This window comes from Bos javanicus, chromosome 5, assembly GCF_032452875.1.
Source record: "Bos javanicus breed banteng chromosome 5, ARS-OSU_banteng_1.0, whole genome shotgun sequence".
NCBI classification, from domain to species: Eukaryota; Metazoa; Chordata; class Mammalia; order Artiodactyla; family Bovidae; genus Bos; species Bos javanicus.
In genome coordinates, this window is record NC_083872.1 from 84,954,250 (window position 1) to 84,968,728 (window position 14,479).

Sequence of the window (14,479 nt, forward strand, 5' to 3'; positions counted from 1 at the left end):
CTTACTTATTTTATACATAGTAGTTTTTATCTTTTAACCCCTTTCCCCTAACTTGCCCCTCCCTCTTCCCCACTGGTAACCACTAGTTTGTTTTCTAAATCAGTGAGTCTGTTTCTATTTTGCTACATACATTCATTTGTATTATTTTTTAGATTTCACATATAGGTAATATTGTATCCCAACTCAGGGATCAAACCCAGGTCTCCTGCATTGCACACAGACTTCTGCATTGCAGGTGGATTCTTTACTGACTAAGCTATGAGGGAAGCTCATTTATGGCTGAGTAATATTCTATTGTGTGTGTGTGTATATATATGTGTGTATGTGTGTATAAAACACATCTTATGTATCCATTCATCCATTCTTGGACACTTGAGTTACTTCCATATATTGGCTATTGTAAATAGTGCTGCTAAGGAACATTGGGATGCATGTATTCTTACAAATCAGTGTTTTCATCTTTTCCAGATACATACCCAGGAGTGGAATTGCTGGATCATCTGAGAGTTCTATTTTTAGTTTTTTAGAACCCTCCATACAGTTTTCCACAGTGACTGAACCAATTTACATTCCCACCAACAGTGCACAGGTGTTCCCTTTCCCCCCACATCCTTCCCAACATTTGTTATCTGTAAACTTTTTAATGATAGTCATTCTTATAGGTATATACAATAGCTCATTGTTGATTTGATTTGCATCTCTCTAATAATTAGCAATATTGAGCATGTTTTCATGAACCTGTTAGCCATCTGTATGTATTCTTTGGAAAAATATCTATTCAGGTCTTCTGCCCATTTTTAGTGGGTTATTTGTTTTTTGATTTTGAGTTGTATGAGCTGTTTATATATTTTTGGATATTAACACTTCGTTCATTGTCATTTGTGAATATTTTCTCCCATTCTATAGGTTGTATTTTCATTTTGTTGATGGTTTCTTCTGCTGAGTAAAAATTTAAAGTTTAATTAAGTTCCATTTGTTTATTTTTGCTTTTATTTCAGAGACCAGCATAACCTTCATACCAAAACCTGACAAGACTATTACCGGAAAGGAAGACTGCAGGTAATCCATTCTTTCCAAATTGACCCGTACAGTCAGTGCAACCCCAAACAAAATCTAAGCTGGTATTTTCACAATTGACAAAGTGAAAGTGAAAGTCGCTCAGTTGTGTCTGACTCTTTGTGACTCCAAGAACTATATAGTCCATGGAATTCTCCAGGCCAGAATACTGGAGTGGGGAGCCTTTCTCTTCTCCAAGAGATCTTCCCAACCCAGGGATTGAAGCCAGGTCTCCTGCATTGCAGGTGGATTCTTTACCAGCTGAGCCACAAGGGAAGCCCATAATTGACAAGATTATTCTAAAAATTCACATGGAAATCAAAGAATCTAGAATGGTCATGATACTATTAAATTTTTTTGAAAGACTTGTATACAATACTGGGGCTTTGCAAGTGGCTCAGTGGTAAAGAATCTGCCTGCCCATGCAGGAGATGAGGGAAGATCCCCTGGAGAAAGAAATGGTAACCCATTCCAGTATTCTTTCCTAGGAAATTCCATGGACAGAGGAGCCTGTGGGCTATAGTCCATGGGGGTCTCAAAGAGTAGGACACAACTTAGCGACTAAAACGACAACACAAAATATACTACAAAGTTACCTTAAGATAGTGTGGTAATGGCACAAGGACACACATGCTCTACTCATAAAATGCATCTTTCAGAGAGAGAAAATATAAATTATAATCTGAGAGAATATATTTGTAATACATAAATCCAGCAAAGAAATTTGATCTGGAATAAAGAGCGCCTATGAATCCAAAAAAGAAAAAGAAAAACACACATATTCTTACATATAAATAGAACCAAGAAACTCCTGAAATATCCTCAGTCACTCAGTTGTGTCCAACTCTTTGTGACCCCATGTACTGTAGCATGCCTGGCCTCCCTGTCCATCACCAACTCCCAGAGCTTGTTCAAACTCATGTCCATCAAGTCAGTCATGTCAACCAACGAAATATTCTGTAATTAATCTAACTATTGACATTGTTGTTGTTTAGTCCTTAAGGCATGTCCAACTCTTTTGTGACCCCTTGAACTGTAGCCCAGCAGGCTCCTCTGTCCATGGGATTCTCCAGGCAAGAATACTGGAGTGGGCTGCCATTTCCTTCTCCAGGGGGTCTTCCTGACCCAGGGAGCAAACCATCATCTCCTGCATTGGCAGGTGGATTCTTTCCACGAAGCCACCAGGGAAACCCACGTAGTGCATACTGAGAGTGTATTCTACTCCTTGGCCTGGGTTCACAGCCATCTCTGATCTGGTCTCCACTATGTATCTGACTCTACCACTGCACACTCTAGCACTGCACACTCAGGTCATCTCTCTGCCTCAGCCTATACCATGCCTATCCTGGATTTGGATGCTCGAAGAAAAAGTACATTCAGTACTGTCAAGTCACAACAAGTAATTAATATGTCTCTGTTGAGTGAATGCATGCATGAAAGAATAAAATAATATCTTCCTTCCTGTTCTCTGCTTTTCAAAATCCTATCTATCCTTTGAGGTGCACACATACTGCATATCCCATGTCTTCTGTGAAGGCTTTCCTACTAATTCTTCTCTGAGTTCTTCTAGCTCTTAACAGAACTATCCTCTGATTTTTATCACATTCTATAATGCATTATTTTTTCATACCCACAGATACTATTGTCTCATCAAAAGAATAAATTCCAGAAGAGCAAGGAACATGTCTGCAATTCATTTATATTATAAAGTATCTGTCCAACTGTCTTGTAAACAGTGGTGCTCAATATTTTTCAGAAGAAATGTAATGATCAAAAATCCAGTCCCAAAATTCAGATAGACCTGAACCCTGGCCTTGGTTCTGCTGTGTGACTCTGGGCAGTTACCTGACTGCTCTAATTGTCAGTTTCCTCATCTGTGAAAGATGGATAATATTACATCCTTAAAAGGATGCAATGAAATAATATACATAGAGTGCATGTGTGTGTGCATGCTCAGTCTTGTCTGACTCTTTGTGATCCCATGGACTGTAGCCCTGCCAGGCTCCTCTGTCCATGGGATTGTCCTGGCAAGAATACTGGAGTGGGTTACCATTTCCTCCTCCAGGGGATCTTCCCCACCTAGGGATCAAACCCACATCTCCTGAGTCTCCTTCATTGGCAGGCAGATTCTTTACCACTGTGCCACCTGGTAAGCCTATAATATACATAACACAAATAGGAAATACATGTTAAATGATAGCTAGCAGTAGTAGTAGTATTCAGTATTAATTATGGCTCTGAGTTGTAAAAGTATTCACTCTGAAAATTAACAGAGAGACAAACATGAACACAGAAGAGTAACCATAAAACTAAGGCTAATAGAACAGCCAAAGAAAATTTCCAGCATGTAAAAATGTCCAGCTTGTCTTTCTTCTACTAATCTACACATGGCCAAAGGTCTTCAGGGACTTCTGTTTCCTAATACTGCAGGAATTTTCTCATTCCATCTCAGATGTCTGCTTTTTCCCCTCTTTCTGATATACAGGGTCTCAAATGAATGACACAGGATAGCTTCAAACACAGTATTATCCACCCCAGTAATTTCTTTTCTGTTCTTAGTGAAGGTCAGAAGTGTCCTTCTCTTGCAAAAGACATAATGCAAACCTCAGGGTTCTCATACCCTTAGGATTCTCTCAATTTCTTCTCCTGTCTCATTAGCACAGGAGGAGAAAATCTGCTAAACAACTTACATTTAATTTACCGATTTACATTTGTTTATACTTCAAATTAAATGGTTAGATAGTATCACCGGCTCAATAGCAAACTCTGGGAGATAGAGGACAGAGGAGCCTGGCATGCTACAGTCCACGGGGTCACAAAGAGTTGGACACAACTTTGCAACTGAATGACAACAAAAATACCTTCAGATTGTCAGGAGAATAATGAAAGCATCTTCATTTATGTATCTAGTGTTCTCAAGGGATTTCTCAAGAGTAACTGATCCATCCTTAGTAAACTGTACCCCTTATTGCCACCTATTGCCATCATTATCTCAATGATGAATAATGCTGAGAGTAGCTACCACAGATAAAATTGGTTATGTGTGCCCTAACCAAGAAGGAAGGGGTGAGTCAGGATTGAAGCCCCTTCTTACCTGGATGTGCTTCCACACTGAGTTGGGAGAGGCTCCATTCAATCTTATATTTGTGCTTAACACCATAGGCAGAGCCCATATTCAGGTTTCTAATAACTCTCTTTCATACTCCTTTAATCCATGGCTACTCACACTTGTTCCCAAGGGGCATTAGTGTTCCAAGCTGTAGAGAGCAAGCGTTTGACTGTAATATTGAATGATTGCCTTTACCCTGTTTGCAAAGGAAAAATGTTAATGGATCACATATTCTCAATTCAAATTCTTTCTCCAATCATTTTTCACAAGTCCTTGTCTCCAGACACCACTTTCCTGCTTAAGGTTGCTAGTAGATGAGAGAAGAAAATGAAATTGCAAATTCCTATGAATAGGAAATCTCAAAACCAATCATTTGCTCTTGGTTGAACACTTTGTTGGGTGATATATTTTATTTTAAGATGTTTGAGCTGGTAGTTGTGAGTTCATATGGTATCCAAATAATATAGGTACATTTCTTTTTGCTAGTAAAATGTATATAAAACTAGTGTGTAGAGGAAGTAAAAATGTATTGATTTGTATTTTTGAAAATATTTAACAAAGAAAATGTTATGCAAATAAGAGCATATGTTCTGGATCTCTGCCCTTCTGAACAAGTCTGAGATGCCCTGTCTCAGAATAGATATTTTATTCCTCCAAAGAACATGGATAGAAATGATTCATGGATAAAGGCTGAGCCTCAGTACATGTACTTATTTATTTTACATGTAATTACATGTATCTATGCAGTTATTTATGAACTGTTGCTGAAACTGATATGAATGTTTGAGGATTCAAGCCATTGTTTGACATTTAGTATCGTGTAAACAAATCTGAGTTCTTAGTATTGTTTGGCAATAGAATTTTGTGATTGGGAAGGACCATGAAGGTATTCAGAGCAAGATATCTGAAACTTGAACCTCCTAATAACTGGCCCTCTGTCCTCTCCTGTGAACACCTCCAGTAGAACCTTCACGTGACCCTGACTTCAAGGTGAAATAATAACATCTTTGTTCAAGGCTGTGTTATTTACATGTGGATCTGTGTGAAGGATATGAAGCAATACAGCACATTTTTAGACTAGCAAGATGCTTTACAATAGGAATTTGTACTATAATATGTGTGCAAATGTGAAAGTGTATCCCAGATATACAAATTCTTTGAATCATAGATAGTGGAGCAAAATCATGTTTTAAATTGTAATCTTCAATTACATGATACTCTATTTGGAAATTACAATCCATGGCCTGAGAGGGGGAAGAAAACTCTCTTTGTATATACTACCTTCATTCACACAAGACATTTTATTTATATTACTGATTTAATAAAAATCTCCTACTGTGCAAATGTTCTCCATATGGGGAAACAGAAGACCAGAGTGCATAAAGCCAGTTCTTTGTGTCTTTCAACTTTTAAAAAATTATGGACATATAATGTTTTGCCTACTTTTTTTAGATTACAGAATATGGTGTTTTTTTCTTAATCAAGGTAAAAGCTCACAATATAAAACTCAGTTATCATCATCTTATTTTGCCCTAAAAATACTCTTTCAATTTCTCATGCAAAATTCAGATGTCTTCCCAATAGAGGATATGGCCAAAGAGAAATGACACAGAATCTGGACAATGGGAGAGAGTGATCTAAGACCATAGCAAAGAGAAAGATCAGGACTGAGCTGGTTCAGGGGCAGAGAAGTAGTAAGGAGTTAGGAAGCTATTGGACAGTAATTACAGCAGAGAAACAGGGAGTAGAGTGAAGGAGATTTTGTAAGAAATGGATGTGAGACCAAATCCTGGCTCAGCCATCCAGTGGCCATATAGCCTTGGAAGAGATTTTCATCTCTCTGGACTGTCACTTCCTCAAATGGGGAGACTCCCATCTTCCAGAGCTGTGGTAAAAGGACCTGTGTGAGACTGGTGAACCTCATAAACAGTGTTTTTGCTTTTCCCTTTCAGCTCTAACTTGACTCTGTCCTTCCTGAATTAGAGACAGCCATGATGATGATATCAATGTAAGAAGTCTTGTTGCTATTGTTCAGTTGCCTAGTCGTGTCCGACTCTGCGACTCCATGGACTGCAGCACACCAGGCTTCCCTGTCCCTCACTGTCTCCCGAAGTTTGCCCAAGTTCATGTCCATTTCATTGGTGACGCCATCCAGCCATCTCATCCTCTGATACCCTCTTCTATTTTTGCCCTCAATCTTTCCCAACGTCAGGGATTTCCCAGTGAGTCAGCTGTTCACATCAGGTGACGGAAGCTTCAGTATCAGTCCTTCCAATGAATACAGAGTCTACAACATCCCCAAATGACCTTCCCTTTTCACTACAGAGAATTTCAAAATTTATAGAAAAAAATAAACAAAATGTATAGCAAACCTCCATGTACCCATTACCTAGCTTCAACAATTACAAGTCACTGCCCATCTTTTTCATCCACAACTCCATCCACTCCCTACTTTCTGCATTATTGTCAAGCAAATCTAGACATCATATCATTTTATCTACAATGTTTTAGGATGTATCTCTAAACAAGGAATCTTTTTAAAAAAATACAGTCATAATACCATTATTGGTTGTTTTGTTGCTAAGTCATGTCTGATTCTTTTGCAATCCCATGGACTGTAGCCCACCAGGCTCCTCTACCCATGAGATTCCCCAGGCAAGAATACTGGAATGGGTTGCCATTTTTTCTACATAATACCATAATGCACCTTAAATATGTAACAGTTACTCCTTAATACTATTAAGTATCCAGTGTACTTAAATTTCCAATGTCTTTTGCATTTTTTAGTTTGCTTGAATTCAGATATAAGCTATATCCACAAATTACACAGGTTGTCTTCTAAATATCTTGATCTATTAGCTAACGTGCTCTTCTGTTCTCTGTATTTTATGTAAATTAGAAGATTCATCAGATTCATGTTGATTTTGTTATTGTTGCTACTGTTATTACCTATGTCAGATAAGTTATATCACATGAACACACCAAGTGGTACTGCCTTTGATGATGCAAATTTTTCCAACTGATGAACAACTTTTGGGAAAGGTCTAAACAAACCAATCTATAATCTTCCCTCACTGTAAATAATGCATAGTTACTTCCTGGAAAATTTGGTAAATATTAAAATGTTACAAAAATATTTTTCACTTATATGTAATACAGAGTTGGGCTTTAGACTCAGATAATTATAAATTATTTTTCATCTCCATTAATGTCTGGCAAGTCAGATGGTGCATGGGAAAATTCTTTACCAAGGAGGATTATCTGCCATGTTGTAGAAAGTCTAACATTTCTGGATCCTGTCCACTAAATGCCAGTAGCACTCCACCAAATCTTTATGACTACTATTAATGTCCCTTCATGGGATTTCCTGATGGGTCAGACGGCAAAGAATCTGCCTGTGATGTGGGAGACCCAGGTTCAGTCCCTGGAAGACCCTCTGGAGAAGGGAATGGCTACCCACTCCAATATTCTTGCCCAGAGAATTCCATGGACAGAGGAGCCTGAACAATGTCCCCGCATATTCACAAAATTCCCTGTGATTCACTTCATCTCCTGTTGAAAACTACTGGCTTAGTTTGAGCAGCAGCAAAAGAGGAAATTGATTTTAATTGCATATATGTTCTAGCTTGGGAAGTAGATAAAGAAAACGTCTTGTGTGGGGAATAACTATTAAAACCTTCACAGTTTTAAAGCTTTTCAATCTTTTTCCCATTGGCAGATTTTTCTTTCGCCAAACAATATTGGAAAATGTGAATAGGTTTTCTGATAAAACATCATGGGAATATATGTATTTCAAGTACAAAATTGTATAATAGCTAGGAAACCATCCCCATAGGAAGATGTAAGGAAACTGGGATGGTGGCAAAAAGCAATAAATTCATTTTAATTCTTTTCTGAACATAAATATAAATTTATAAATCTCTTCGTGTTGATTTAATTGGCCTATAAGCATAATAAGGAATTTCCCTTCATCTCTGAGAAGAAGAAAATATAGTCAAATGTTTGCCCTCCTTAAGTTTACTTGTATCATTATGTGATATACTTATTGTCTTTTTCTTTTATTAAAATAGTTACTTTCTTCATTGTCCTTTGTATTGATATTTAAATTCTACTGTGCATCATTCCAAGATGGAAACCATTTTCTAATCTAAATTAGAAGATATTTTATCATTATTCCTTGAGGCAGGAACTGTTTGTTCATAGTACCTTGATGGTTCCTGGTAATAGTAAATGCTTGTTTAAATATCTATTGAATGAACTTACTCATCTGGTAATCATCATTAATATATCTTATTACTATGCGCAATTATGTACTTTCATATGTGTTAATTGTATCCCCATGCCATTATTATTATGACACACTAAATGTGGATCTTTTACTCAAGGTAGAATCTTAATTAAGTGATCTCTTCTAAATCATATTGCTGGAATAACTAGGAGAAGAGTTTAGAACTCCTGGCTTTGGTTTCATTATTTCTACCAATAGGTTTCTTTTTGCCTCAAAATATACAAGTTTTCTGTTTGTGTTGCCTAGCTGTTGCCATGCCCTCAAAAAGCATTTGTCAAAACAAATGAACCAACCCTCCTACCTCCAGAACAGTCAAATTTGCATACTAGCTTTAACCCTCAGAAATTCAAAATAGGATAACAAACATTTTGATGACAAAATTTGCCTGGTAGGAGAAACGGCTCTCTTAAAAGCAAGTTACATTATTCGATGTGCGCAAACTGCAAAACAGGTGCAGTATTAACACAGCAATTGTTCAGAGGCCGGAACTTTGTAACTATGGAGACATTACCTCATAGCGTTCTAACAGGCAGTGTCGGCCAGATGTGAAAGTTGTAATCATAAAGGTAGCTATGCTGGGTTACCGCCCTGTCTCTTGAGTTGCTTCCAGTGAGTGCTACACACCTTCATCTTGATTTGTTTAACATTCTTAGCCAGTATCAGTGTTGGCTATGTCGGTACTTACACATTCACATTAGAATCCTGGCATCATCTTGGTGAAGAAATCATAATGTCTGGAGAGTGCTTTAAGGTAGTTAGATTAACAAGTGAGGTCACTTGAAAAAGAAAATCTGCCTTGAATCTCAGTTCTCTTCATTGTCTAATGCCATAATTTATTTTTCCAGAAAAGAAAAGATTCTTGTTTTCCAGCCAGTGAGAGAGACTCAGAAACTGTTCAGGAAATGTCGGCGGTGCTGCAGAGTGGAGTCCATGAGCTAGAAGATAAGATGGAGACTCAAGCACAGTAAGAAAGTCACAAATGAGTTTCAGAGGATGAGGATGGAGCATTTGACCTTTTTGTTTCAAAACGGCTTATAAAATAGAACTAGAATTGAGTCTACAAATTTCTTAAAATTAATGATAACATACTACAGTTTCCTCAACCACTGTTTTATAATGTTTAGTCCCTGAGTAATAGAAAAATTCACCTAGACAAATCTCCATCATATCAGACCTGGTAGAGTTTCCAAAACTCATATCTAAACACGTTAAAGCAATTGGTGGACAGTTTCTTTTTTTTTTTAATTTAAATTTATTTATTTTAATTGGAGGCTAGTTATTTTACAATATTGTATTGGTTTTGCCATACATCAACATGAATCTGCCATGGGTGTACACGTGTTCCCCATCCTGAACCCCCCTCCCACCTCCGTCCCTATACCATCCCTCTGGGTCATCCCAGTGCACCAGCCCCAAGCATCCTGTATCATGCATCGAACCTGGACTGGTGATTCATTTCACATATGATATTATACACGTTTCAATGCCATTCTCCCAAATCATCCCCCCCTTCCCTCTCCCACAGAGTCCAAAAGACTGTTCTATACATCTGTGTCTCTTTTGCTCTCTCGCATACAGGGTTATTGCTACCATTTTTCTAAATTCCATATATATGCGTTAGTATACTGTATTGGTGTTTTTATTTCTGGCTTACTTCACTCTGTATAATAGGCTCCAATTTCATCCACCTCATTAGAAAGCTGTGGTACATATACACAATGGAGTATTACTCAGCCATTAAAAAGAATACGTTTGAATCAGTTCTAATGAGGTGACAGACAGTTTCTTTAAACTACTTTACTAACAGAGAACTGCTGGAGAATTTTGGTTTAGGAAATGTTTAGGAGGATGTTAAAATTACAACTCTCTGTTTTTACTACTAATGTAAATCGTTTAATCAACTAAAGCATCAGCATTTGTTTTCCAATGTTTTGTTAAAAAATGATCTTTAAGAAAAACAACCGTATGTTAATGCATATATATGGAACCTGGAAAGATGGTACTGATGAATCTATTTGCAGGGCAGCAGTGGAGATACAGACATAGAGACCAGGCTTGTGGAAACAGTGGGGGAAGGAGAGGGAGGGACGAATTGAAAGAGTAACATGGAAACATGTGGATTACCATATGTAAAACAGATAGCCAGTGGGAATTTGCTGTATGACACTTGGAGCTCAAACCTGGTGCTCTGTGACAACCTAGAGAGCTGGGAGGGAGGGGACATATGTATATCTATGGCTGATTCATGATGATGTATGGCAGAAACTAACATAATATTGTAAAGCAATTATCCTCCAATTAAAATTTTTTAAATGATCTTTAATATTAAATATACAAAATTTAAACCCAATGTTACTTTGGACCTGGATGTCCTGTGTTTACTGATCAGTTCAAGTCCATTTAAAAAATATTTGTTCATACAGGTCATCTGAGAAATATTAATAATTGTTGTCAATATGACCAATGCCACATTGAAATAACATTGAAATGCTGGAATTGAATATTTATAACTACCTCTGCTTTAGTGTTAACTAGTTACAGAGGAAGCAAAATACCAAGTAAGGGCCTGAAAATTTCCACATGGGAAAGGGAAATCTAACCAAGCACCAGGAAGAAAGTCTCATCTTCCAAAAGGAGTCTAATAGGTCTGTGAGGGCAGGGTTCAAACAGTGGGCTGCCCCATGCTCATGCCTTCCTGAAATGTTTTAGCTTTTCCAAAAGTGCATGCTGCCATTAGAAACTTCTTGTTCAGCTACAAAAATAAGACCCCCCCTGTGGCCCTAGACCAGATTTCTTTGATCACAACATTTGCAAAAGCTCATTGGGAATCTTTCATGGAATTAAATTTATTTGGAAATGCATTTGTTTTACCAAAGGAAGAAAAAAAACCAGAGCTTATAAAATGAACATGCTGAAAAGATATAGTCAGTTGTCTTTAATGAAACCCAGATGTAAGGAACTTTGAAAGAGAAAGGTCCTTTTCCTGCTTATTCTAGACAGTGTCAGGGAAAAATTATGTCATATGATCTGTCTCATTTTAGACAGAGATGAAATGTTTGCGATTTGACAATAGACCTCTGTAGTCTCCTTTTCATTACCACCCCTGTCATACTCAAAAAGGGTGTCTTCATGGGTTAGAGCTTCTTTGACAAAAGATGAGCGGTTGGGAAGTCAGTAGAATGGCATGTGCTGAAGCTTTTTAAGGACTGCACGGTAATAACGCAGGCTTTCCAGGTGTCACTTGTGGTAAAGAACCCACCTGCCAATACAAGAGACACAGAGACACGGGTTCTATCCCTGGGTGGGAAGATACCCTGGAGAAGGGCATGGCAACCCACTCCAGTATTCTTGCATAGACAATCTGGTGGACAGAGGAGCCTGGCAGGCTACAGTCCACAGGGTAGCACAGAGTTGGACATGACTAAAGCAACTTAGCATGCAGAGTAATAATGCAGCTGCCAATGCCATCTAATTCTTTTTTAAAGTTGCCTGAGATCTGTGCCTTGTGAGAAGGACACTTAGAGAAGTCTGATTTTGAGTAGAAAGCTCTCCAGATATATAACATTTCTGATGAAGGAACTTACCAATTATAGAATAAAACAATTGTGACTACCTCTTGGTAAACAAAGACATTGAGAGTAACACCAGAAAGACGGCAGATTAGGAAGTTTCAGGCCTTTGTTCCCTTACATAAAGATTTGGAAAAACAAAACAGTACTGGCTCAAATAACATTATGGAAACTCTGGAAAATGAGATCAAAATAGAGATGGTGCATAGAGGCAAAACACTTAGTTCATAACTTACAGGTATGTGGCCCCCAGGAAGGCGGGGCTTAGGCTGGCCATGAATCTGGTTTTTCAGAGCTAAAGAATGGGACTCGGGGACCTTGCATTAAAAACACACACAGTCACAGGCACATGGATTGCTTTGAGGTTACTGAGAACAGCCTCAATGTGAGTCATAAAAAGCAGTTGCCATAAGTCTTTTCATGAACTACCCCATGAAAATATTGTTTTACTCATAAAATATCTGTTTGTGGTTTAGGGACTTTGTTTAAATCAATGCATACTATACTTTTTTATTTATAAAAAAGAAAAAAAAATCTCTTTATTCATAGTAAGATTTACTTACAGAAATAATGCCTGAAAAGTAATCCTTCTCTCTTTTGTGCTATTCCCTTCAGCAACCCCACACACACACACATACACAAATATACACACACGTACACATGTGAGCTGTATTTGTAGTTATTAATTTGTAGCATGTATTTGAAAGCATACATTAACTGTAGAATCTTTATAAATGCAAAACAATTAAACAACAGGAGAAAATAAAGGGAAAAGGTATAGTAAACAATGATATATTAAACAGAAATGATAATCATGTTTTTTCATGTTAATGGAAAGGGGAGATATAATACATGATGAAAGTGGGATGGATGAATTTAATTCAGAAGACCATTATATCTACTACTGTGGGCAAGAATCCCTTAGAAGTAATGGAGTAGCCCTCATAGTGAACAACAGAGTCCAAAATCCAGTACTTGGGTGCAATCTCAAAAATGAAAGAATGGTCTCTGTTTGTTTCCAAGGCAAACCATTCCATATCGCAGTAATCCAAGTCTATGCCCCAACCACTAGTGCCAAAGACGCTGAAGTTGAACAGTTCTGTGATGACCTGCAAGACCTACTAGGACTAACACCAAAAACAGATGTCCTTTTCATCAAAGGGGACTAGAAGGCAAAAGCAGGAAGTCAAGAGATACCTGGAAAACAGGCAAGTTTGGCATTGGAGTACAAAACAAGCAGGGCAAAGGCTAACAGAGTTTTGCCAAGAGAACACACTGTCATAGCAAACACCCTCTTCCAACAACACAAGAGAGAACTCTACACATGGACATCACCAGATGGTTAATACCGAAAGCAGATTGATTATATTCTTTGCAGTTGAAGATGTAGAAGCTCTCTATAGTCAGCAAAAATAAAAAGACTGGGAGTTGACTGTGGCTCAGATCATGAACCCTTTATTGCCAAATTCAGAATTAAATTGAAGAAAGTAGGGAAAGCCACTAGACCATTCAGGTATGACCTAAATCAAATCCCTTACAATTACACAGTGGAAGTGACAAATACGTTCAAGGGATTAGATCTGATAGAGTGCCTGAAGAACTATGGTTGGAGGTTTATGACATTGTACAGGAGGCAGTGATCAAGACCATCCCCAAGAAAAAGAAATGCAAAAAAGCAAAATGGTAGTATGAGGAGGCCTTACAAATAGCTGAGAAAAGAAAAAAAGTGAAAGGTAAAGGAGAAAAGGAAAGATATACCCATCTGAATACAGAGTTCCAAAGAATAGCAAGGAGAGATAAGAAAGCCTTCCTCACTGATCAATGCAAAGAAACAGAGAAAAACAATAGAATGGGAAAGACTAGAGATATTTTCAAGAAAATTAGAGATACCAAGGGAACATTTCATGCAAGATGGGCACAATAAAGGACAGAAACTATATGGACCTAACAGAAGAGATTAAGAAGAGGTAGTAGGAATACACAGAAGAAATATACAAAAAAGATCATCATGACCCAGATAACCACTATGGTGTGATCACTCACCTAGAGCCAGACATCCTGGAGTCCAAAGTCACATGGCCCTTAGGAAACATCACTACAAGCAAAGCTAGTAGAGGTAATGGAATTTCAGCTGAGCTGTTTCTAGTTCTAAAAGATAATGCTGTTAAAGTGCTGCACTCAATATGCAAGCAAATTTGGAAAATGCAGCAGTGGCCATAGGACTGGAAAAGATCAGTTTCCATTCCAATCCCAAAGAAAGGCAATGCCAAAGAATGCTCAAACTACCACACAATTGCACTCATCTCACACGCTAGGAAAGTAGTGCTCAAATGTCTCCAAAGAAGGCTTTAACAGTATGTGAACTGAGAAATTCCAGATGTTCAAGCTGGATTTAGAAAAGGCAGAGGAACCAGAGATCAAATTGCCAACATCCATTGGATCATCGAAAAAGCAAGA

The 14,479-nt window shown here is 37.9% G+C and overlaps 1 protein-coding gene across 11 annotated transcripts in view; it reads left to right on the forward strand.

The window, feature by feature from the left end:
- Positions 1-14,479, forward strand: part of LMNTD1 (lamin tail domain containing 1) — a 491,035-nt gene that overhangs the window by 426,060 nt on the left and 50,496 nt on the right. For 6 of the 11 annotated variants that reach the window (XM_061417580.1, XM_061417579.1, XM_061417584.1 and 3 more), the window contains 2 exons: positions 999-1,059; positions 9,299-9,417. In XM_061417580.1, coding sequence (XP_061273564.1) covers positions 9,356-9,417 — 62 coding nt within the window. In that variant the 5' untranslated portion in view covers positions 999-1,059; positions 9,299-9,355. Of the gene's footprint in view, positions 1-998; positions 1,060-5,053; positions 5,156-8,964; positions 9,205-9,298; positions 9,418-14,479 lie in introns of those variants that run through there. The other 5 variants (XM_061417578.1, XM_061417577.1, XM_061417585.1 and 2 more) reach the window with 4 other exon arrangements.